Source organism: Bos indicus x Bos taurus, chromosome 7 (assembly GCF_003369695.1).
Source record: "Bos indicus x Bos taurus breed Angus x Brahman F1 hybrid chromosome 7, Bos_hybrid_MaternalHap_v2.0, whole genome shotgun sequence".
Lineage (NCBI taxonomy): Eukaryota > Metazoa > Chordata > Mammalia > Artiodactyla > Bovidae > Bos > Bos indicus x Bos taurus.
The window spans coordinates 53309922-53335736 of NC_040082.1; the positions used below are offsets into that span (position 1 = coordinate 53309922).

Here is a 25815-nt window from a genome sequence, read left to right on the forward strand (position 1 = left end):
TGGAGGTACTTACTTCCATATTATTCTACTAGCTTTATTGTTTTTAAATCAACCACAGTTTGCCTTGGTTGGGTGAAGTATAGCTAGTTTAGAGCTAGTTTCAGCCAGTTTAGAGCTGGGCTGAATAATTTTTTAAGATCCTGGGTACTTTGTTGATATTGGGGTAGGAGGACCTTTGCCTATTTTGGGTGTCAGAACCAGGCAAACCCTGATGTGCATTAGATTTTTTTTTTTTTTTTTTTTGCATAGGAGGAAATCTAACTATTAATTAGGCTAAAGTGCTCAGGGAAGTATTTCATAAGTATTTTCACTGAGCTATTTGCTTCAGAACCTATATTTTTACTATCTGCCAACTAATTTGAACAGATTATTTAAAGTGCATGTACATGAATAAATAGCAAGGGAGGGAAATAAAAGTGAAACTGGGCTGAGGTTCTACCTGTTTATTCACCAAGAGGGAGCCCCCAGCAGGTAATGACTTGTGGTTGATTCACAGTAAAGAAGGAAGAGGATCAGTGCAGAGACAGAGGGGACCTTTGGGTTTTGGGTTGGTTTGATGAAAAGGCAAGTTTGCTGTAATATTGTATAACTATTTCAATACAATACATAGTTACTATTTGCATTAATTTTTTTTTAAAACAGATCTGCATGGAAATGAGGGAGCAGATCACAAAACAGACACCATGTGATGGAAGGCCCTTAGCAAACAAAAGATGCTTAGCATCTCATTAAAAGAGGTTTTGTTTTGTTTTTTCTTGCCATGGATGGACTCATATGTCATAATTTCCCTGCATAAGTAAATGGCCTGTTTTCAAAATAGGCAGAGAACCCCTGTTCTTTAGATCTGCCCTTAATTCAAGAAATATATCTAACTGTAGTCTAACAAGAGTCGGTTTCAGAAGAAATTAATGAGGAGCAGCCATTTATTATTTATGCTCTGAAACAGTAGGTCTGCTAATGTTCTGCTAATCACCAAAGCTGAACAGATGTATCTTCATAGAGACATCTTGAAGAATAGAATGAGTATAAAAGAAGCACAAATAGAAAAAAAAATACATATATGACAGGAAACAAGAGCAGTGAATGTATCACTGTCCCCGAGACAATGTGTGTTCAAACTGCAAGGCACAATAAAACTATCAGAGCGAGTTCTGTTCATGTTTTCGAACATTTAAGGATTATATTAAGCAATAATAATAGAAGTTGAATGTAGGGGGCTACACTAATACTGGAGAATGAAAAGAATGAGCCTGTTACTCTTGAAAACAGCGTTTAGCAAACTACCCAATTGCCAGAAAACATTCAAAAAGCAGCCTCTTTTGTGGAGGTTATGTAAGTAGTAAGGTTGTAAATTCTGAAATCATTATATCCAATTCTGAAATGATTCAAACCTTTGTTTTTTTGCCTTCATACAAAAATCTACTGGTTCCTCCTTTGAGTTGAAAATGTTGAGTGAAGCAGTTCCTATAATTCCATGAGCCACAGTCCCAGAGTCACAGTTAGAGTGGGGCCTTTTCTGAGAACTAGGATATCTGGATTTAAATCCTGGCTCTTCCACCTAAATAGCTTTGCAATCAGGCAAGATGGCCTCTCAGTACCTCGATATCCTCCTTGGCAAAATGGAATAATAAGATGACCCACCTCAAAAGGTTACAAAATGAATTCTCAGGGCAGCCCAATATATGGTGGTTCAAGACTGGGTCTTCTATTATATTGGCCAAAAGTTTCTTTTGGGTTTTTCTGTGACATCCTATGGAAAACATGGAATTCACATTCTATCTGGTCACAGCTTCCACGATGAATGAATAGTGACCGGCTCCACCTTGCCTCCTAACTCGTAGTCTCAGTCATGCTGATGTTTCTCATTCTTCCAGTAGAACACAGTTCCTCACATGTTCCACAGAAGGTTTACAAGATGGATGTATCAACATACGACCAAAATGGGAGCTGATAGCAGATGGGTCTGCTATCCATGTCCTTTTTCCACTGTTCCTATTCTGGCCCACCCTGGAGACTAAAGATTAGAACTTTCCAAAGACATTTGTAGCACTCAGAGCTTGTATCCAAAGAATCACAGGGGGACTTCCCTGGTGGTCTTGTGGTTAAGAATCCTCTTGGCAGTGCAGGGGATGCAGGTTCGATCCCTGGTCAGGGAACTAAGACCCCACATGCCCAGGAGCAGCTAAGCTCACAGGACACAGCTAGAGAGAAGCCCATGCACAGATCCTGACACAACCAAATAAATAAATTTTTCTTTAAAAAAAGAGTCACAGGGAATGACTCCTCTTTGAGATATCCTGCTTGTGGAATTACATGCCATCAATACAGGGAGTGATCTCATGCTGCCTGCTAGAATCACTTGGAGAAGTTAACAAAATTAAAAATTTTTTTTAATTTTTAAATAATTTTATTTGTTTATTTTTGGCTGTGTTGGGTCTTCATGGCTGCGGGAGCTTTTCTTTAGTCATAGCAAGCGGGGCTACTCTCTAGCTGTGATGCGTGGGCTTCTCACTGCAGTGGCTCCTCTTGTAATGCAACATGGGCTCCAGGGCACTTGGGCTTCAGTATTTGCAGCACATGGGTTCTGCAGTCATAGCTCCCAGGCTCTCCAGCACAGGCTCAATAGCTGTGGGGCATGGGCTTAGTTGCTCAGTGGCATGTGGGGTCTTCCCAGATGAGCCATCAAACACGTGTCTTCCGCATTGGCAGGTGGATTCTTTACCACTGAACCATCAGGGAAGTCCTAAAATTGAGATTTAAAAATATATTTATATTGAATGTGTGTACATACTCAGGTTCCTCTCTAGGACTGTGGAAATAGAATCTTTGTAGCTGGAGCCCAGGAACCTGCATATTTTAAAGTTCCCCAGAACCTCTGGTGTGCACTCAGATGTTGGAGCTACTACTCAAACTCAAGGGCAGGGATTCTCAACATCCTGTGTCACAGCATAGTTGCAGGTCTCGCATCATTTGCTGTGATTTAAAGAGTGTCCACGTTTATGAAACGTCATAAATTAGGGTGGATGTGAGGTTACCCACCCTCCATAATGAAGTCACTCTCCCTCACTCATGGTTTCTAATGTTTTGTTGCTTGGAGAGAAGAGGGAGTTATATGGCTGGTGCATAAGCCAGTATCCTGTCCCATCTTTGCAGGAGTCTCGAATGAGTGAGTGCCGTTGATGGGCCCTTAGCCAATGTGGTTGAAATATTGCTTTGCTTACCAGAAAAAATAGGGGTGGGCTGCTATTTTCAATCGCTCTTACAATACACTCAAGAGTGCCTGCTGCTCAGGTGACTATGCATTACCCACCACGTGGGGCAGGGCAGACGCTGCCCTCTCCTGCAGCTGACCAAATAGCATCTTCTCCTGTGGCCAGAATGACTCTCTCTCCTTTCACACAAGAACCTCTCTCAATGGCAAGAGTCCACCCTGCCTCCATAATCAACCTCTCCTTAATATGTTTTCCCCTCTGTGCCTACTCAGCTGAGACAGCTTCAGGCAAGGACCCACACAAGACTGTCGAGGAAACAGACAGGAAACAAGACAAGAATGACAGATTCCTGTAGTATCCATCCTCCCACTGCTTCCCACCGTCCCGTGCACCTACTCCTTTAGCAACCGTGAACCCTGGACCAGTCATCAGGTTATGGAACATCACTTCATAGCAAATAGATGGGGAAACAGTGGAAACAGTGACAGACTTTATTTTGGGGGGCTCCAAAATCACTGCAGATGGTGACTGCAGTCATGAAATTAAAAGACACTTGCTCCTTGGAAGAAAAGCTATGACCAGCATAGACAGCATAATAAAAAGCAGAGACATTACTTTGCCAACAAAGATCCGTCTAGTCAAAGCTATGGTTTTTCCAGTAGTCATGTATGGATGTGAGAGTTGGCCTATAAAGAAAGCTGAGCGCCAAAGAATTGATGCTTTTGAACTGTGGTGTTGGAGAAGACTCTTGAAAGTCTCTTGGACTGCAAGGAGATCAAACCAGTCAATCCTAAAGGAAATAAGTCCTGAATATTCACTGGAAGGACTGATGCTGAAGCTGAAGCTCCAATACTTCAGCCACCTGATGAGAGGATCTGACTCCTTGGAAAAGACCCTGATGATGGGAAAGATTGAAGGCAGGAAGAGAAGGGGATGACAGAGGATGAGATGGTTGGACGGCATTACCAACTTGATGGATATGAGTTGGTGATGGACAGGGAAGCCTGGCATGTTGTGCAGTCCATGGGATCACAATGAGTCGGACATGACTGAGCAACTGAACTAAATTGAACTGAATCACAAAGAGAGGAGAGCTTATTACCTAAAACTAAGCTCTCTGGAAGTAGCACATTAGCTCATTTATCCAAATGTGGGGAATATGTGGGTGGCTCAGGTAAAGAATCCACTTGCCATTACAGGAGCCACAGGAGCTGCAGGTTCAATCCCTGAGTCGGGAAGATCCCCTGGAGGAGGAAATGGCAATCCACTCCAGTACTCTTGCCTGGAGAATTACATGGACAGAGGAGCCTTGTGGGCTACAGTCCATGGGGTTGCAAAGAGTGGAACTTTACTAAAGCGACTGAGCACACACGCATGGGGACAATATGCAGGGACTGGAAAAAGCCGATGTGCCATTAGCTGTACTAACAAAATCAAACCCACGTGCCAACAAAACTTTCTGTGTCACTTCTATGTTTTATTAAACAACATGACCTGTCAGGCTGTGCAACTGGCACTGCTTTCTGTACACACACCAGCTACATCTGAAGAGCCACTCAGGTGTATGGCAACAGTACACTTAAGTCTTTTGACCCACGATGGTCACATTTCCATTTCTCTCTCCACAAAGTTCTAACCTGAAAAAGCGAAAGTGTTATTTGCTCAGTCATGTCCAACTCTTTACAACCCCACAGACTGTAACCCACCAGGCTCCTCTATCTATGGAATTCTCCAGGCAAGAATACAGGAGTGGGTTGCCATTCCCTTCTCCAGGGGATCTTCCCCACCCAGGGATGGAACCTGCATCTCCTGCACTGCAGGCAGATTTTTTACCATCTGAGCCACCTTCTAACCTGAAGGTGGCTTATTTGCTTATTTGCCATGTGAGCTGTAAAAACACATAAACTCTGAGTCCAAAGGAACACATCTGACACAAATACTTTATAAACCATAAAAATGAAATAAAGTAGAAAGAGTGAAAAGAGAAATACATTGCTAATTACCAAAACTGGCAATCCTCATATGTTTTGTGCCACACTGAAGCAAACTTTTCTAATTTACCTATGAAGCTACTCAGAATGACAATTTCCAACCTCTCTTCCACTCCAGTGATTTGCACAAGCTTCTACATAGCATTTTTACTTTCTAGGAAACATACTATCAACTTTAAAAAGCAACATCCAGAATTACACTCATTACTAACATATCTGCAGGATGTATGTCAATAACAATTAAACCAGCTAGTGGGAGAAAGGAAGAAAATTAAAGAGCTATTCCAGAATTTCTCTTCCTGGTGCTGCCAGCCTCTAATTGCTTGAAAAAAGCAGGTAACTCTTATAAAAATCTGAGCTATTAAGGTTATGCAAAAATTAGCTTATATGAGTGGAAAGAATATTCCCTCCGTGTTTATTTTATAAATTAATATACTCCTTAAACAAATGGGCAAATGATACTCATTTGTTTCTGATGCAATGCAGTGGGTGACTAAGTTCTTCAAAAATTCTGTAAGTTTGTTTTCAGAACTAACCACCAATGCACAGAGTGACAATAGTAAATGATCTTTTCCTCCATGAAGCCTCAGCTTCTTTCATAATCTATTATTGTAGAGTGGAAAGTAGTATAACATTGTAAAGGTTTGAATGATATCATTAATTCTTAGGCTTGTTGCCTGAAAAAAACTATGTGTGAGCTATAAGAGAGGCTCATTTTTATTCTGCACTGTTTTTCCTTTGGGGTTACAGCGTAGTACTAGAATGGAACCCACAGGTGATATTCATTACCAGTGGGAAAGCCCCCTTCACCCAGTGTCCCAGATCTAGTGCAGATAGCTGCTGCTGCTGCTAAGTTGCTTCAGTCGTGTCCGACTCTGTGCAACCCCATAGACGGCAGCCCACCAGGCCCCGCCGTCCCTGGGATTCTCCAGGCAAGAACAGGAGTGGGTTGCCATTTCCTTCTCCAATGCATGAAAGTGAAAAGTGAAAGTGAAGTCGCTCAGTCGTGTCCGACCCTCAGCGACCCCATGGATTACAGCCTTCCAGGCTCCTCCATCCATGGGATTTTCCAGGCAAGAGTACTGGAGTGGGGTGCCATTGCCTTCTCCGAGTGCAGATAGAACCAGTACCAAAAAGTTCACAGCTGCTAGCCCCCTGTTTTGATTTTACAGTTGAAGTGCAACTCTGCCCCTGGGTTCTGGGTATTCACACTAGGTTAGTCATTCCAACAATAAGAAAGAAAAAGGCAGAAAACAGAGGGACTCCCAGTGAATTAAGCATGGTGCCCCCAGCAATCCCTGAGAGAAGCATATTGCTATAACCTCCTTCTTTCCTAAAAGGGAATCCTTTGCTACAGGGAATGGGTTGTTTTTTGTTTTTGTTTTAAAGAAGACAAATTCCTGCAGTTTTATGAATAGAGAGGTGATATCCTGAGGAAGTGTAAAATAAAACAGAAAGAGACTCACAGACCTAGAAAACAAACTGATGGTTACTAAGGGTAAGGATTGGTTTGGGATGGATATGTACACACTGCTGTATTTAAAATGGATAACCAACAAGGACTTCCTGTATAGCACAAGGAACTCTGCTCAATGTTATGTAATAACCTCAATAGGAAAAGAATTTGAAAAAGAATAGATACATGTATTGATAGATGTATAACTGGAATTATTTGTTGTACACCTGAAACACAACACTGTAATCAACTACTCTCCAATATAAAACAAAAAAGAAATTAAAAAAAAAGAAATGTGAAGAGTCTCAAAGGAGAATACCTCCATCTGGTCACTTTAATGGTGTGGTTAAATCTGAAGTAAGGAGGGGAAGCAAGCAGAGACAAGGTCCCATTTTCTCCAGAGCAAAATATGTATCTATTTTCAATCTGAGTGTTTAAAACACTTTTATTTCCAGAATGTTCAATAAATCAACATGTTTGTTTAAATAATTACAATAGAAACCGAAAAAGAAGTGTGTAAGAGTTTTAACCTGATCCTTTTCACAGTGTCTATCACCTCACTGAAAATTTTACAAAGAGATGGAGAAAATGACAGCTTGCTTTTAAATATATTCTGCCTTCTATGCTGAAACACAAAAGCCATGAACAATTGGTACAGGTATTTCACATAATTTGTACTAATGATATATCTATTCAAGAGCTAATTCCAGTATCCTCCAAATATATTTGGTATGGAAAATAGTTTCATTAATTTTTCCATTTTAAATATTTTCCTTTGGCCACACTCTAAAGCATAATTTACTGACTATGATGTACATACACTTCACGGAATTGCTCAACCAAGGAAAAATCTCATTTTGTTGAAGAGGTTCACAGTTCTTTGGTGGAGGCAGATCATACGGCAAACAACAGGACAGCCAGTAAAGGTGGTTGTGAAGTGTGACGGTTAAGCAAATTCCCAGTCAGTTCAAAGGGCTTGAGACTTTGGGGGAATACGTAGGCTTTTCTGTGGTACATTACATAAGCCCATAAAATACATTCTTCTGTGGAAGACTAGACAAGAAACCAAGCCCCTTCACCCAATTGCAGTTTGAAGCTTCATGGGTGAAGGATAGCCATGATCACTTCATGGCTATATGTAATATTCACTAACAATTGGTAAGGATTACAAAATATCATTATCTAGTGTCTGGTGGTCTTTATCTCCTTGATTAATGTGACATGTTAAAGAAATATAAAGGTGCAATCTCAGATATAAAGTATTCACCTCTTTTTTCTCCAACATTGCTAAGCATATTTAGGTGATTCCACAAGATTTAACAACCAAAGTAGGAAATTCAATTGTAGTTGAAAACAGCTCCATTCAGCTCCGAACAGCTCCAGGACAATCTGATGAAGCTTTGAAAATCTGCTAATACAAGTTTGCATTTCACGAGGTACTTTCAGAGTATTATCTCATTTAATGCTTATTGCAATCCTGCAAGCAATAAAGGGGTTCTGATATTATAAAGTACATTTTATGAGTAAACTGAGCATTCAAAAGATTAATTAACCTCAGCTCATACAGCTATTGGGCTTCTCAGGTGGCGCTAGAGGTAAACAACCCACCTGCCAATGCAGGAGACGTGAGATGCACAGGTCGGATCCCTGGGGTTGGGAAGATGCCCTGGAAGAGATCATGGCGACTCACTTCTTGCCTGGAGAATTCCATGGACAGAGAAGCCTGGCGGGCTACATTCCATAGAGTCTCAAAGAGCTGGACACGACTGAAGGGACTTAGCACGCAACGTACGCATGCACGCACACACGCACGCACGCACACACACACGCAACTACTAGGACGTTAACACAGAAGGAAGCAGTGTTAAAAGCTGTGCTGTGGGGGCTTCCCTGGTGGTCTACTGGTTAAGAATCTGCCTGCCAATGCAGGGGACACGGGTTTGATCCCTCTGGGAACATCTCACCACATGCCACGGAGCAACTAAGCCCAGGCGTCATAACTGCTGAGCCACTGCTCCACAAGAAGCCACCGCAATGAGAAGCCCGCGAACCACAACCAGAGAGTAGCCCCTGCTCTCCGCAACTAGGGACAGCCCCTGTGCAATCATAAAGACCCAGCACAGGCAAAAATAAAATTTTTTTTTTTAAGCTGCGCCTTGAAGTCAGATTGTATTGTGGCTTCAAATCTTGGCTTTGTTTTGAGACGATGACTGGTCTGTGCCTCAGCTGTCCCTTGGATGGCAAGGGGAGAATCACAGTATACCTCATAGAGTAAATGAGAATGTTTGAAAACACACGGCACAGAGTCATGTGATGAGCACTGAAGTGGTGTCCAATCCAGTCTGACACCACGCCTGGGGCTCTCTCGACCCCTGAGAGGCTAAGGAATACCCCATCTGTAGGAGAGGAACTTCCTTCATCAGACCTGTGGGTCTTCAACATTCTGCTCGCCATCCCTCTCTGACTGGGAATAGTGGAATAAAAGTACAACACAAAAAATGGTACTATGCTTAAAGAAACCAAGACTGAAATTGAAAAGAAACGGACTTATAAGAAGTACATCGCTGAATAAAAATAGCCTTCACATTTTCAAGTTTACAATAATTTCTTTTCGGCATAATTTAAATTGTGGTGAAATGAAACAAAAATACACTAAATAGAAGGCAGAAAAGGGTTGTTCTTTATGAGACCTCCCTAGTTCTTCAAGTCATTTTTGCAACAGTTATTAAAAGAACTTCTACTTGCAGGCTATTTTACCTTGTCAAATTTTTAAAAATTTCTTATTTATGAAATAAGAAAAAAACCCATTAGGTTTCTGGGCAAGGCTGGGTGGTCAAGGATTACCGTACAAAAATGTTGAACACTATCAAAAGTCATTGTCATTTTCTTCTAAGTGTGCAAATTTTCTTTGGATTCTGACTCACGAAGGTTACAAAGAAAGGAAAACAAGTGACACTCTCTACTGTAACCTGTTCTTACGCTCTGAGTCTGTGAAGTATCAAGTTATGTGATGATCACAGAAACCTTGAAATGAATAAAAAGGCAGTCCTCCTGGACCATACAGCAGGAGAGACAAAATAAACTGTGTACTGTTTTACAGACAATGTTCAAAGCTCTCTGGACATGTTTGAGTGTACCAGTAGGATTCTTCAGTTTCTTTTTCCTAGACACAGCCTTTTCTGAGAAAGTGATAGGTGCCTACAACTCTTAAATAGCTTTCCAAAAATACTATGAGCTCAGTACAAAAGCTAGCCATAAAAAGAATCCTTACTTAAAACCTTAACTGCTACATAGATTTTAATCATTGACTTCAATCTTTAAAGACTTTTGTCCAGCTTTATCTGATTTATCAATAAGTCACTGGAAGATATGAAACTAAGAATGGCTGAAACGTCTTTGACGTACTGTGTCTCAGGAGGCAACACAGCACCATTCTATTGCGATGACTCCAAATAATTTTCACATGAATGGCTAAAGTGCAGAAATGTATAATTTATTAAGATTTAAATAAATCACAGGGAGAGAAGTGCCTTAACATAATTGGTAGAAATTTTTCAAAAGATAAGAAAATAAATAATTCTAAGAAATTAAGTTCTATGTATAAAATTCTTCCTCATCTTTGATATTTCAAAGCAAAATGTGTTCATAATGCTTTAAAAAGAACATGTATGCTTTTTTAGCATTTGATGTTTTTTTAAATGACTTAATCCAAAATTTAGAGGAAATGCCTTTCTAAAAAACTGTTAACCTGCAGAATGTTATAATCATTCTTTTTTTGTCTTAGCAATTTCCCAGATACAGTTCCCATACTGGAAATATTCCTAATAGCTGCTAAATTTGTCAAGAATAAAGTTTTTTCTGTTGAATCTATTAGAACATGTCTACTTTTCTCATGGGCTGTTGAAAAATGAAAAACTCCCTTTCTCCCAGGGGTGCTAACATCTTTTCCTTTTTGCCGATGACAATTACTACCATATCATTAGTAGCCAACAAACACCTGATGGTTGCCAACATAGCTAAAATTAGAAATCCACAGGATTCAGAATGACATTACTAAAACAAGAAATCTGAACATGTAAAAAAAATAACTCCATAAACAATAGAACAGTGACATGAACATCAGTTTTATTCACTGAGAATATACTCTTTTCAAAAAATCTATGGCATAAACATAACTATGAACACACACTGCTATTCTCAGCACTTTCTGTCTAGAAGATTCAGTATACTATATGAAAACATCATTAAATTAAAGCATATAAACTTATTTATGTACACCATGATTTTTTTAATGCTAAGGTTAAAAGGAAGGCACCAGAAATATTGAAAAAACACAAAGAAGCAAGGTAGAAACACTCCAAGATTATCATAATTCTGTTTGCCACAGGGAAAATATTTAAGATAAAATTGAAAATAAAATAAACATAGGTTATGATATAGCCAAATTATTGTCAAATGTATCAAATTGGCTGGCTGTACATTATGGAGGTCACAAAATTATTACTTTAAAATGCTTCCCCACAAATTAGCATCTATAAACACTATGCTCTGTGGTTTCCAATATACTACCTAAAAACAGCATTGCTCCCCAAGGGAGCCTGGTTCCAATTCAAGGCAGATGAGCTAGATGGAGCCAGAATGGCAGTATTTGACAGACACTAATAAAAAAGACCAGTGACATTCCACAGACTTGCAATATCCCATTTTATTAGAAGCAGCAGAGCAGAGAGGTTAAACACATGCACAGGGGGGTCAGACCCATGTTCAAATCCTGGTCCCACCACTACAGGCTGTGTGACCTCGGGGAAGCCACTTAATCTCTTATAAACTCAGTTTTCCAAGGCCCAAGGGGACAAGGGAGCACCTTTTTCAAAGGGCTGCTTCAAGCAGAGTGCAGGCAAACTACTGAACAATGATCCGGTTCACAGTCTGCCTTCAACACATCTACTGAATTGAATTCACCGACGTGAATAGTTTATCAGCCAGTTTAATAGAAAATAATTACTTGGCACCACTTATCAGAGAAAGTCAAGTTTTATTGCTTAAGGAATCCAAAAAGGATTGCACAGGGACAAGAAGGTAGAAATACTGAAATGTACCAGTAAGGTATTTTCCATGATCTGTGTTGATTTCATTACTTTGCAGATAATGGTTTTCTTCTATGGATTTCTGAAAACATGGCAAACTTCTCACTGACATGTTCTCCATCTTTCCCTTTATGCTTTAGGAAGGCTCAGACAATTTGTTGTTTCTGTTGTTCAGTCGCTAAGTCGTGTCTTACTTGCCCGGCTCCTGTCCATGGGATTTCCCAGGCAACAACAGCGGAGTAGCTTGCCATTTCCTTCTCCAGGGGATCTTCCCTACCCAAGGACTGGTCTCTTGCATTTCCTGCAGTGGCAGGCAACTTCACTGCTGAGCCACAAAGGAAGCCCCACTTCTTTCTTAGATAGGGGTTTATCAATATTTCCTACTTCTTATGAACCTACAGGAGAATATGTTTTAAAAGGGTGAAATTCAATTCCAAAATTCAATTTTGGAATATGTACAGTTTTCTCACAGAGCTATCAAACCTGGTTTGTTTTTAATGATTTTTAGCTAAGGCGAACTCTCAGTGCAAAATTAAATCCAAAGCCAAATAATCTTTTCTTGATTCACAGACACTAAGTATTTGTAGTAATATGGACTTCATGGGCAGTTGTGTTTTTAACATAATTAATTCTTGAAAATTGCTTTAAATTTCATAAAAAGTAGCACCAATATTCTAGTATTCTACTTCGTTCCCAGGGTAAACAATGACAAAAATATAAAACTACAGGAAAATTTTAAAAGTCACTCATAGTTGTCTATTACAAAAATTAAAAACTATGAAGTAATTTCATGCTCAAGAGCACCAAGTAATCAATAAAGAGACTGATGTATACATTATTTTCACCTTCATTTTGTAAAATTTATTTTTGGCTGCACCTTGAGGCATGCAGGGTCTTATTTCCCCAACAAGGATCCAATCCATACCCCCTGCTGTGGAAGTGTGGAGTCAGAACCACTGGACTGCCAGGGAAGTTCCTTTTATCTTTAATTTTTAGACTAAAGGTCAACTTCAGACCCCAGACTACTTTTCCAAACAAAGCACAGAAGGTAATATTTTATCATTTACACTCAAAATCGTATTGACAATGTCACAGGAAGAGGGATTTAAAAATGCAATTCACCCTGCCACTTAATAGGCTAGTGTTTTCCAACTGCAGTTCTGAAAGCAAAATAGTGGGTCCTGACAATAGAAAAAAATATCAGGTGCATATAAAATTGTAAGGGCAAGCACTGTCTGGTAAACTTTTTGATTGGCATGTATGTACATATATATTGGGTTGCCCTGCACAATGTTTTCCACTCTTGAATTGCTATGTTACTGCTCTAAGGCTAACTAAATTTTGCCTTCTGGAGCCCCCTACAGGCTTTAAATGTTAAAATCTTGAGTTTTACAGTAAATAAATACAGTAAGCCTTTTGATGGAGGGTGTTCAGGAACTAGAACTTGACTGTTTATAGGAACAGTCGCTTATACAGATAAATCAGCAGCCTTTGGTCTAAGAACTGAAACTAAACATGGGCACAGCCTCAACCTTGAAGTTATACCAGCCTCAAAAAAACATATTAACTTGGCAAGGTCAACCTTAGCCCTTCTTGTTTAATTTAAAATTAAGAGAAATAATCAGTATCTCACAAAAGCAGCTGTTTGGGGGCAAACTAAGAGACAGAATCACAAGGACTTTAGTCTTGTTAACAAGACATTCACTTTTATGAGATTTTCACAAAGCAGTGTTGAAAACTCAAATTAACAGAAATGCAGCCAGGCAACTAAAAGGCTTATTCCCATAATCCTACTCCCCAAGAAAGGTTTGAGTGAAGAGCAAAAAATTTGAACAATCAAGTACTAACCATTACCTCAACTCAACTGTTTTAAGAACTAAGGGGTCACATATCAAAGTAATAGAACTCTATGAAGTGATTAGAAAACTCAAGTGCTGTAGGTAATACAGGCTTCTATTGAGAACAAACTAATAGGCTACTAGGCTAGGGCATTCTTTCCTTGCTTCTCTTTCATAAAAGGAAAAATATAAATACAAAGAAAAAGTAACAATGTTTATCATGCTTCCTGATTGCTGCTGCTGCTAAGTCGCTTCAGTTGTGTCCGACTCTGTGCAACCCCATAGACGGCAGCCCACCAGGCTCCCCTGTCCCTGGGATTCTCCAGGCAAGAGTACTGGAGTGGGGTGCCATTGCCTTCTCCTGACTACCACAACTCAAAATAAAAATTTGAAGGAAAAAAAAAAAAAAATCTTTGCAGATTTTTTGCAGAAGCCTAAGAGGAGACTAAAACCACAAATATCCTGCAAACAATCATCAACCACTATTCTGACCTTAATTTCACCTATATCAGGTCACCCATCTCAGAGTGTTTGGGATGGTTTAGTAAACCTAAGGTTGATTACAGAACCAGGTAAATGGTAGATGATCCTGTAGAAAGGAGATCACTTGGCAGTAAATCAATTTAGCATAAATGAAGGTGATTCATAACACATCAATTAGAAGCACAGTTTTAGTTTTTTTTTTTTTTAGTCAGTGTAGGTTGGCTCCTCAAATAATCTTGGAGACTAAAAGTGATACAAAATGGACAGGTCTGACTTGCAAAATTTTGGTTCATTTAAAGCAAACCTGGCGCATCTTAAAATGATCCCATGGGCTGACATACACACTCATCTTTATTGGAACATAACTAGACCCAGCCTAGATACTACAATGGGGTTTGCAATTCAAAATGTATCCTTGGCTTTAGAATAATTTACATCGAAATTAGTAAAAACTTCAAATAAAGCCAGTAATTTAATGAGAGCTCCATTTTAGTAAAATGTTTGACTTGTTACTATTAAACAAATTTAACTATGTTCAGAATTATGCTTGCCCTCTCCCAAAAGCCTCAGACTAGTGTTTACCATAAACATATACTGGATAAATTATAATCTATTCAAAACAAATGGCAACACAGCTTATTTGCTACTTAATTCATAAAATATGGATAAAACTGTTTATTTGAAAAGAAGGAAAATGAAATTTACTCCCATTCTTTAGTATTTTCCTGTATAAACTGAGATTTGAAGAACGACTCTTCTTGGACAATGAATAAACATTTGGAGGGAACTGTATACAAAAAGCAGTTTTTAAAATAAGAAAATGGGAGCCCAAGCGATATACTTCCTTTTCCCATCACCACCCAGTCCTCTTGATTAAGACCACTCCTTCTCTTGTTATTCCTCACTAAATAGCCATCACAATTACTATACTGTAAATTCAAGGTGTTCTTTCTTTTCTCTCTATTGTGCTTATGGGAAATATCCTTCCTACTGTTTGTTGGCATCTTGAATATCCTCAAGATAATACTAAAATAACTGCTTTTATAAAATAGTTTGTGCTTTTATCTGGGATACCAAGACCCATTCATGAACAGAGAACTACGCTATCAAGTTTACTTGTAACACTTTAATGCCCTTCCCTTTTGTTTGCAAGACCACTCTACCTATCAAAGGAGTTATTCTACTGAATATTTAATAGCCAGTGATTTTGGTACCCAAATTCAGATTGAGTGACATTCTCCCATGTACATGAACTCAACATAAAACACACATACATATCCATCACTCATTCATTCTCACTCGAGCAAGCATACACACACATTTTCTTTCTTTCCAGAACAAGCCAGAATTACAGCTCTTTTGGTGATTGTTATAATTTTTGGAATGGTTCATAAATTTTGCAAATTCTTTTAAATTTGTAACTTTTAGTTTTTTTCTTTCTTTTTTCCCAATTGTGAACCATTCCATATTGCATCTTTATTGCAAAAGTCAACATGCTTCTTAGAAATTCAGATTGTAATTGATAAAACAAACATTACATATATGAATTTAAATGTATAAACAGTTAGAAATTCAACAATATCTCCTATTATACTATTACACAAGTTCACAATTTTGTAAAAACTATAATACAGGCATACTATACATCAAGAGGAACCACTATTCCTTTTCACATGATTTTTTTCTTTTTTTTTTTTTTAAATAATGATCCATACCATGGACCTTTCTTTTTCCACCCACAAGACGTTTTCCAATTTATCACCTTAGCTAGTGACAATATTTTCTCAATGTTACAACATGAAGAAACTGAGGGAAATTCTACATTCCCCGGGGTTACCTTTTTAAGCCTGGGCAGTAAGCCACTAGTAAAACCAAGTTGACCAAGCCAGGTTGGTGGTTGTTATTGCTTAATAGCTACTTAGAAAGATGTCATACACATTCAAAAGAACAGAATTTGCCTCAGATGGTATGTGTTATTTCTGTAAGTGAAGATGCCAAGAAAACAAATCATGTTTACTCGCTTTTAAGAGAAATTCTAATGGTTTGGGACCTCAGCCCTAAAGGAAAACATACATACATTCAACTAGTTTATGCTAACCTTAAATTTTCCAATATTCAATGCATATTTTGAATTATTTTTGAGAGTCAAACATTAGAAATGACATTTTGAAAGCGTTTTAGTCCTATTTAAGGTGTATCAAAAACTAAGTTTTAAAGGGCTTAAAAACTTACTGGAAAAAGTGTCTATTTATTCTTCACTTTAACATCCTTCTCTTTCACCCCATCTCCCCCAAGAACTAAAAATCAAACAAATCCTTAACTCTGTCTGTACTGAGAGTGTAATAAGATGTCAATTTTAGGTTAAAAAAAAATCATATGAAAAGGAATCTCATTCTGCTGAACTGTCAGTCTACTGAAAATTTTCTTACAGCTCCATTAATTTACTGTAATTTTCAGTTTCCAAATACAAAAATACAACAATTCTTATTGAAATCTATACGCTGGTAGTTTTAGTACACAAAAAAAACCAAACAAATTATTTACAAAATTATACAGTTTAAGAAAAAACTTTGTACAAAAAATATATAAATCCTTTGTTCCCTCTATCACGTTTAAACTGTCAGGACTCAAAATATTCACCACAATGAATCTTTCAAAATATATACTGACTGAGCCACAGACATTAAGAAAATTTCATTAGAGATGATGGAGGAAGAAGGAGCAAGATTGCTTATTCTAGTACCCCATTGTGATGTTTTCCTTCTCTTATAAGCTTTGTGTTATCAGAAATATAGTAATAACCTAGAAAGAGGAAGTCCATTATGAAGGGAAAATTACATAAAAACTTAAAAATGATCCTGGTTTGACACATCATTCCAGGAAAATATACAGAAGAGGAAAGATAATCAGCATGTGGGATTTAATTTCTCATAGCCAAAAAAATCTAGAGTCCTGATGGTTTTAAATTTCTTAGTGAATAGTTTCTACTGTGAGAAAGTCTTTACCTCAGGAAACAAAATCCTTGACATGGTGATCACCAAGAACCTTCTGAAGCCAACAGAAGGTTTCAAATTTTCACACCACACATATTATAAAAACATAGATGTGTATATCCTTGAAAAAGTGATATCCTATTTACATTAATAATTTTATTTCCCCAGGGGTCAATACAGTGTAGTGTTGCTCCTCTGCTTTTCCATCTAACATTCAGAACACAAGGACATAAATTTACAGATATATTTTACTTAACAGATACTCTACTCTATACAGTGTACAGTAAAAATGCACACAGTGAAGGAAACTGTCTACTGAAAGATGCTTATGTTCATGAATAGCAACAAGCTACAAAATTATGAAAATATAAGGTCATCTGATCAAAGTCAAGTTATGACTCCCATTTATTACTAGCATAACCATCCCCCTACCCCATCCCACCCCCAACCTACCCCCAGTCACCTCACCATCATGGTTTAAATTTAGGAAAAGCATTTCAGACACTTTTAAACCCTTTTGCATAACTATTAACTGAAGTGAAGCTTAAAAAAAAAGCTGGTGACTCTCCCCACAAATCCTTCCATCATTCTCATCAAAATATCACTTATTTATCAAGGTGCTGGTTTAAACTTTTTATTGGGGACTGACTTTTGATGGCCCCAAAGAATCACTTATCTCAGTAATGGGTAAGTCAGGCTATTAATAAAAAGACAGAAGAAAGAAAATGGGGATATGGGGATGAGAAAGGGGCAACAGATAAAAGCCTTTTTTATAGTCTGAAAACATAAAAAAAAAAAAAAACAAAACACAACTGAACCAATGCTTGATAATTTCAAAGCAAACTAAAACTCAGTAGCAGAAGTTCAGAAGAGTTAATGTGATGACAGAATGGAAATACCACAGAGCCTGCCTAGCACTGAAGAACAGTTATGATTAACACTAAAATAGTACTCACTGCTGCATATTTTAAGTCGGGCTCCACCTCAATAAAAAAAAAGTAAATTTACTTTTCTTCCAAGACAACTCTTGAAAGCCAAAGGGTATTTTAATTACAAGTATCTCCTACTGTCTGACGACCCATCCATAATAGCTGAGAGTTAAGAGATTCCAGGCGATTTGACATTTAATGAAATTTTATCAGCAGATTATAATCCAAAATAAAATTTCTGAACACCCTGTCATTTACATCATAATCCAACACCAATAGAAACAAAAACAGGTGGTGTGGAAAATAAGGCTCTAGAGATTATCCATGTCATTCCTGTGGATCTTCACAACTGTGTAAAAGTCACTAGGCCTTTGGTGCTTTAATATCATGAACAGTTATGAGATGTATTTAAATAGCAAACTTGCTGTCCTTACACCTACTGTGTTGAAAAGAAAAATAAAAAAAAACATTTTTTTTTGGCTCATTGACTTCTTTAAATAATTTTAAAAAGTTGTTCTTCTAAACAATATTCCTAAAAATTATACAAGTCGCATCAGATTTCATCTTCGCCACGAACGAGACTCATATTCATCTTCGTCTTCGTCGTCGTCATCATGCAAAAACAAATCCGAGGTTTCTGTTTCCTGAAAAAAAAGAGGGTAAAATCTGCTCAGTGGCACAAGAAAACTAAGTAGAATACTTTTTAGGCCGAAGAACAAACAGACTAGTATACAATGCCCAGACTGGATTTACAAGTGATAAACTCATAGAGTATCTTTAGTAAGTAAGTAAGTAAAGTCATTCAGTGTGTCTGACTCTTTGCGACCCCATGGACAGTAGCCTACTAGGCTCCTCTGTCCGTGGGATTTTCCAGGCAAGAGTACTGGAGTGGGCTGCCATTTCCTTCTCCAGGGGATCTTCCCAACCCAGGGATTGAACCTGGGTCTTCCACATTGCAGGCAGATGCTTTACCATCTGAGCCACCAGGGAAGCCCAAGTATTTTTAGGGGCAAGAAAAACTAAAAATGTTATTAAAAAAAAAAAAAAAAATATATATATATATTTGTCTCCCTTGTTAATTTTGTTAGTTTAATAGGAGAAGACTTCCATTCTAATATCATCAGGAAAATTAAAAAACATATAAATGTTGAGTTGGGGGTGGTATCTATGACACGTTTTTGATTAATTTTATTCTATTATCTTAAAAGTGAGAAAAATAAATAACCACCTGAACTTCTGAATTTTTCCTCTGCTGCTGCTGCTGCTAAGTCGATTCAGTCGTGTCTGACTCTGTGCGACCCCATAGACGGCAGCCCACCAGGCTCCCCGTCCCTGGGATTCTCCAGGCAAGAACACTGGAGTGGGTTGACATTTCCTCCTCCAATGCAGGAAAGTGAAAAGTGAAAGTGAAGTCGCTCAGTCGTGTCCGACTCTGTGCGACCCTGTGGACTGCAGCCCACCAGGCTCCTCCGTCCATGGGATTTTCCTGGCATGAGTACTGGAGTGGGGTGCCATCGCCTTCTCCAGAGTTTTTCCTCTAAGAGCCAATTATTTGTGAGGGAAGAATATAACTTTCCTATGACACTGATATTCTAAATCTACCATAAAAATCTAAAATCTTATAAACATTACAAAGTATCTACAGACATTCCCAAAATACCAAGATTTTTCTGTTCTTAACAAAGGAAAAGTTTCTGCTTGTGTAAAATTTTCTGCTGTAGGTAAAATTACCCATTTGGTCAGGAAAACTCTTGATCAGCCATAAATGCTTGCTATCTTTTAAAACCAAAATTACAACGAATGAGGAATAACTTGCAATGCTCCCTAAAGTGTCTACTTTAATAAACTAACTAGAAATATAGGGGTAAAAAAGCAATATTAGTTCCCATTGTTTTAAGAAGCTGATTAATTACCCATTTGGTCAGGAAAACTCTTGATCAGCCATAAATGCTTGCTATCTTTTAAAATCAAAATTACAATGAAAGAGGAACAACTTGCAAGCAATGCTCCCTAAAGTGTCTACTTTAAGAAACTAACTAGAAATATAGGAGTAAAAAAGCAATATTAGTCCCCATTGTTTTAAGAAGCTGTTTAATATTTATATATTTAAGTCCATGGTTTTGCTATTCTTTCCTCTTATGTCCAACTTCTTTACACTCTCACTTTAATGAACTATACATAGAAAATAAGAAACTCAAATCTATTACTTATGGAACTTGAATAAGTGAAAACTAAAACAACCAGATACAATTTAACTGTTCCCTTAATCCACATCTTTATTTACCAAAATAAAAATGTCCAGAGCCCCAATAAAGCCAAAATAAATGCAAATTTTAAAGAAAGAATAGTTTCTCCTACAACAGAAAATAATCCCCAAAAGAGCTTTTTCATTTCTGCACCTGTCCTGACTCTTTAATAAACTTCTAGACTAGTGTTAATCACATGCATGAAAAAACTCATTATGTATTTTAAAATTTATTTACTTTAATGTCAAGAAAAGCATATAACTGGAAAACAATCTAATTCAACTCTTTTATTTTCAGTTGTTAAATTTACCTCCTCCTTGACTTCTTCTTCCTCAGTCTCAGTGGATACAGAAGGCACCTTGGCCTTGTGCCATGATATTTGTAGCCGACGGTCTTTGAATTTTGACCCTTGGTTTGCAGGCTAAAATAGATTTTAGAACACAAGAGTTTGTTCTCACATTTACTAATGATTTCTTCAAATTGTGTGCTATTAAAAGTTTAATCTGGCACAAGATTGCACAGCTCAGTCAATAAGACAGGTGTTCATATCTAAATAGTCCAATTTCAGAGCTTAAATATTATGAAGTACAACTTCTTCAATGTAAATAATAAAGTAATTGCCTATCTACCTGTTGACACAGATACACATATATTTAAGATATAAAGCTGAATAAAGGCAGAGGAACCAGAGATCAAATTGCCAACATCCGCTGGATCATGGAAAAAGCAAAAAAAAAAAAAGAGTTTAATGATTATTTGAAGGGAAAAAAATCTGTTAAAATGGATCTACAAATAACCTCCAATGAGAGCTAGAAAAAGCGATGTTCTTTTTAATTAGAAAAACATGTCTGGCTTTCCCAGGATAATCCATAATTAATGCTGATGCCACATAAATTTTAAGATTTGTCTTGGTTTGGAAGATGAATTATATACAGTCATTCTACTTAGAAAAATCACGATGAGGACAACAAATACTGCCTTAATATGATTACTGACCTTTCACATTGATAATTACAAATTTAGAGTACAATCCTACAAATGTAAGTAATTTATTATTTTTTTTTAATGTAAATAATTTAAAAATCATCTATTCATCTCATGACATCCCTTCTATCCCAATCCATATCTGATAAACTGTTTCCACTTCCTCTCCTGAAATGCTATACGACGACAAACACTCCATGGCACATCTGTGCATCCCACAAATGCTAAACACGATCCTGCGGTTTTGCTTTTGTTTGCTTCTGCAAGCGTGCTCAATTGTGTCCAACTCTGCAGTCTCATGGACTGTAGCCAGTCAGGCTTCTCTGTCCATGGAATTTTCCAGGCAAGAATACTGGAGTAGGGGATCTTCCTGACCAGGGATCAAACCCAGATCTCCTGTGTCTCCTGCACTGGTAGGCAGATTCTTTACCACTGAGCCACCTGGAAAGTCAAACACTATCCTACCTACCTCAGGGTAAAATTACTCAGTTTCAAATGTATTTCTTGTTACTACCATCTAAACATTTTTTTCCGGGACTTCCCTGGTGGTCCAATGGCTAAGACTCTGAGCTCCCAGTGCAGGGGGCCCAGGTTCGATCCCTGGTCAGGGAGCTAGATCCCACATGCTACAACTAAGACCCAGAGCAGCCAAATAAATAAATAAAATTTAAAAAAAGAAAAGAAAAGAAAACAAAACAAAACATTTTTTTCCTTCCCCATCAAATTTCAATAAGAGAAAACAAAAAACCCGTGGGACATATTAAAATGAATATCAGAATTACTCATTTTAGTATGTCCCATGAGTCAAAATGTTTACATTTACCATCTTTTCAAAATTAGGTAGTTACTAAGTGAGTAGATATTAAAAGTTCTTATCACTAGGAAAAAATTTTTTCTCATGTGAGGTGACGACAGATGCTAACTAATTTTAGTAATCATATATGTATATCAAATCATTATGTTGTACATCTGAAAATAATACAGTGTTATATGTCAATTATATCTTAATAAATCTTGAAATCAAGGCAACTTGTGTAATTTGTTGATTTGTTGTTGTTATTATTCAGTCACTAAGTCATGTCTGACTCTTTTGCAACTCCATGGACTGCAGACAGCCAGTCTCCACTGTCCATGGAATGGAGTGGGTTTCCATTTCTGTTTCCAGAATGATCCAGATCTTCCCGACCCAGGAATCGAACCTGCATCTCCTGCATTGGCAGGCAGGCGAATTCTTTAGCACCAAACCACCAGGGAAGCTCCTAATTTGTGTAATAGACATCCCTTACTCTATCCTTTAACATATAATATGACCAATTATAGAGACTTTATCAGTATTCTGTTCATTCCTATATTATTTAAATTCTTTCCAGTTTTACTGAAGTATAACTGACAAAACTGTAAGATATTTAAAGTGTACAATGTGATGATTTGAAACACTGGGAAAAGATACCCTTCCTCCTTTGAGGAACACATTCATATCTCACAAATTTAGCTCTTAGGGAGGCGGTTGAAGGAGGGGGCTAGAACATTTAAGTTCTAATCTCTTAGCAAAGTTCAATTCTATAATACAGTCTAATCAATTGAGGTCACTGTTCACTATTAAGTTCTTAGACTTTTGTTATTTCCATTTTAAAATAAAGATACGTTGCTTTTACTAGCAAGAAAAAGCAATATAAAAATTTTAATCTGTATTAACTGGGTTGCTTTCCAAAGAAGGCAGTAGTTCTATCCTCCAGAAAGAATTTTAAGGCATTAAATGTATTATATTTCTATTAATATTATTGAAGGAAGAGGAGAAATTTAATTTTCATGTAGCCAGGAACTAAGAATATAAAACTCCCACTACCTAACTTGCAACAAATAAGATTAATAAGTAGAATAAAGATGTATTTTAACATCTTTAAGTTCAAGTCAGGAACTCTCATACAACACTGATGGGAATCTAAACTAATAAAATTGATGCAGTTTACTCAATAGTTTCATCTACATCAACAGAAATATATACATATATTAAAAGACATCTAAAACAATGTTCATTGCAACACTGTTCATAAAAATGAAATGGAAATAATCCAAATACCTATCAATAGGAGAACGGAAAAGTAAATTGTGGTATATTTATACAACTGAAAACTATACAGAAATAAAAATAGCCAACTACTGTTACATGTAATAACATGAATAAATCTCAGAAATATAATGTTAAGAAAAAAACCAAATAGACACAGTTCAACATAGCTTCACTAAAACCCATCAACCATCTTTTCATTCAGATATAGCCACTCATGAGCTTTTCACAATCATTAAGGACTGAAAGGATACTGAAAACATACATTTTACTTTAGCCTTTGTGAGATATGAAATATCAAAGAAGAGCTGCCCTGTCAGTCTGTCAAATCTACTTTCAATAACGTCTCAGGCATATGTATTTCTGTATTTTTTTTTTTTTTCAAAGAAAGCACACTATACTGCCCAAGTACCTCTTATCAGAGTTTTTTCTAGCACTCAAGACTGTCTGATATCACCCTGTCAAAACAAAAAACAAACTACAAAACACCATCAAAACTAACAGTAGTGTCTCGTTCTTTAAGTTGCCTCGTGTGCCTTGGCTTTCTTTGCTCCTTCCCCAAACGTCTGGACATGTCCCATAATGCACAGAGTGTTCTATTTCAGACTTAAAAAATGTATGTATGTAAAAGTTGGTTATTATAAATACTCTGTAATGACTCTACTTATGAGAAGGGCAGAGAGCCAATTGAGCATGACTTCTGGGTTAAAACTTAACATTTACATATACATCTCCAGTAACCCTCAGGATAGAGCAAAGCAGCTTCCTACCTCACAAGATAACCTCCTTTTTTAACGAAAACTTTCTGCAGAGCCAAATTTATGAAAATTCTGCTTTATATTATCTAATGTCACCTCAGCAGAGCTGGCCATGGATCTAAACGCCCAACTATTTGGCAAGGAGATTCAAATGTTATATAATCGACACTGAAGGACAAAAATCAACGTTCACCTGGGCTCCAGAAGAACACCCTGCACATGTACAGTGCTCCTCCACCTGTTACCTTCTTTACTCCTAGAAGAAGTCTCTTAAAGACAATCTTCCACTTTGCAAAAAAAATAATAGTCAGACTAGTGAAAGAACTGGCTCGAGTGTACACAGGCTACAGCCAAGATGGCTCTCAAATCTGGACATTTTATAACAAGCTAGCATTCTCCAATGGCCAGGGCAAAACAAGGTTAATGGGCATCAAACTAATGAAACTATACTGTGAAGTCTTGCTGTGTAAGATTTCCTTCACCACCGTTAGGGCTGAAAATGTTTTCTCTCAAAAAAGTTGTTTGAGGAATAGGGATTTTGGATGTTAATAGTAAACTGTGTATTATCACCTTGGTCCTGTATGATCTCAGTTGACTTTTTTAAGCTTCACTTTTCCCATCTTTACACATGGGATTTTATACATACTTTATTTCATGCATGAAATATGAAAATGCTCTAGCACAAAAAACACTCAGAAAATATTTACTGAATGAATTAATGAATGGTTAGAAAGAGAATATATGCAAAATAAAAGAAACATTTACCTGTGGCAAATATTTATTCAAATGTTTGTCTAAAAGTAAGTGGTCATAGCTGTATACAGAATTTAACTAAGCATGACACTTCTCCTAACAAATTTTTCCTTTGGATTTCATCTCCATCCCAGACTATTTTCATTGATTGATACCTGGTAAGCCATGTAAACACCTGGTAAAAGATGTAATAAACCCTAAAGCAAAAATCAAATACACCTTTGGAGCAACTTTTGTCACTACAAATGCATTTATGTGAAATATTACGGAATATAGCATGAGGTACTTCTTGACCTTCAAATATATTAACAGGAATGTGCTAATATCCATGACTTTACAATTTAATTTTCTAATCTATAAAACATTTGACATTTATCCAGAAGGCAGCAAGGAAATGCTGAATACAATGATTTTATAGTTAGCATTTAGTACTTTAAAAACTTACTGAAAAATGCTGAAGTAAGTCATCTTTCTCCTCCTCCATGAAGCCCCCAACTGTGAGTGCTTTGGGGCGGTGGTCCACCACCATGTGATTTAGTGAACCCCTTCCTCTCCCTCCACGGCCTCGGCCTCTCCCTCGACCTTGAGAGGACATGGTCTTTCCTCGACCCACAGGTAAAATACCTAATCGTGCAGCCTGAATAACAAAAGACAGAATATAATATACAATGTCAGACTAAACCTTGGAAAAGAGAGGGAAACTATTTTTTGAGATGTTAACTGTAATAGGTAATTCCTCTTAATCTCACCTCAACCTGTAACTGATTGAGTTTTTTCCGTAACTCTGTTGTGTCTTCTCCTGAGGATAGCCTCTTGTGAAGGTCCAGTTCAGTATCTAATAGTTCTTTTTGGGCCTGTGGAAAATTTAAGAGTAAAAATGTATTTTTTAGACAACTTACAAAATCTTGTTCAGAATATTAAACTTTTAGAATGACACAGATCTCTTCTGGGTAAATGTGAAAGCATGAAATCTCTTCTGGTGTTTTAAGGAAAGTAAGCTTGACAGATATAATATTG

General features: G+C 37.4%; 1 protein-coding gene across 2 annotated transcripts in view; it reads right to left on the bottom strand.

Annotated features, from left to right (window-relative positions):
* Nucleotides 1-15422: 15422 nt before the first annotated feature.
* The window catches only part of RBM27 (RNA binding motif protein 27), a 60872-nt gene continuing 50479 nt past the window's right edge, over nucleotides 15423-25815 (bottom strand). For both annotated transcript variants that reach the window (XM_027546078.1, XM_027546079.1), the window contains exons 18-21: nucleotides 25548-25652; nucleotides 25244-25435; nucleotides 20546-20656; nucleotides 15423-18633 (exon numbers count right to left, since the gene is read on the bottom strand). In XM_027546078.1, coding sequence (XP_027401879.1) covers nucleotides 18550-18633; nucleotides 20546-20656; nucleotides 25244-25435; nucleotides 25548-25652 — 492 coding nt within the window. In that variant the 3' untranslated portion in view covers nucleotides 15423-18549. The remainder of the gene's footprint in view (nucleotides 18634-20545; nucleotides 20657-25243; nucleotides 25436-25547; nucleotides 25653-25815) is intronic.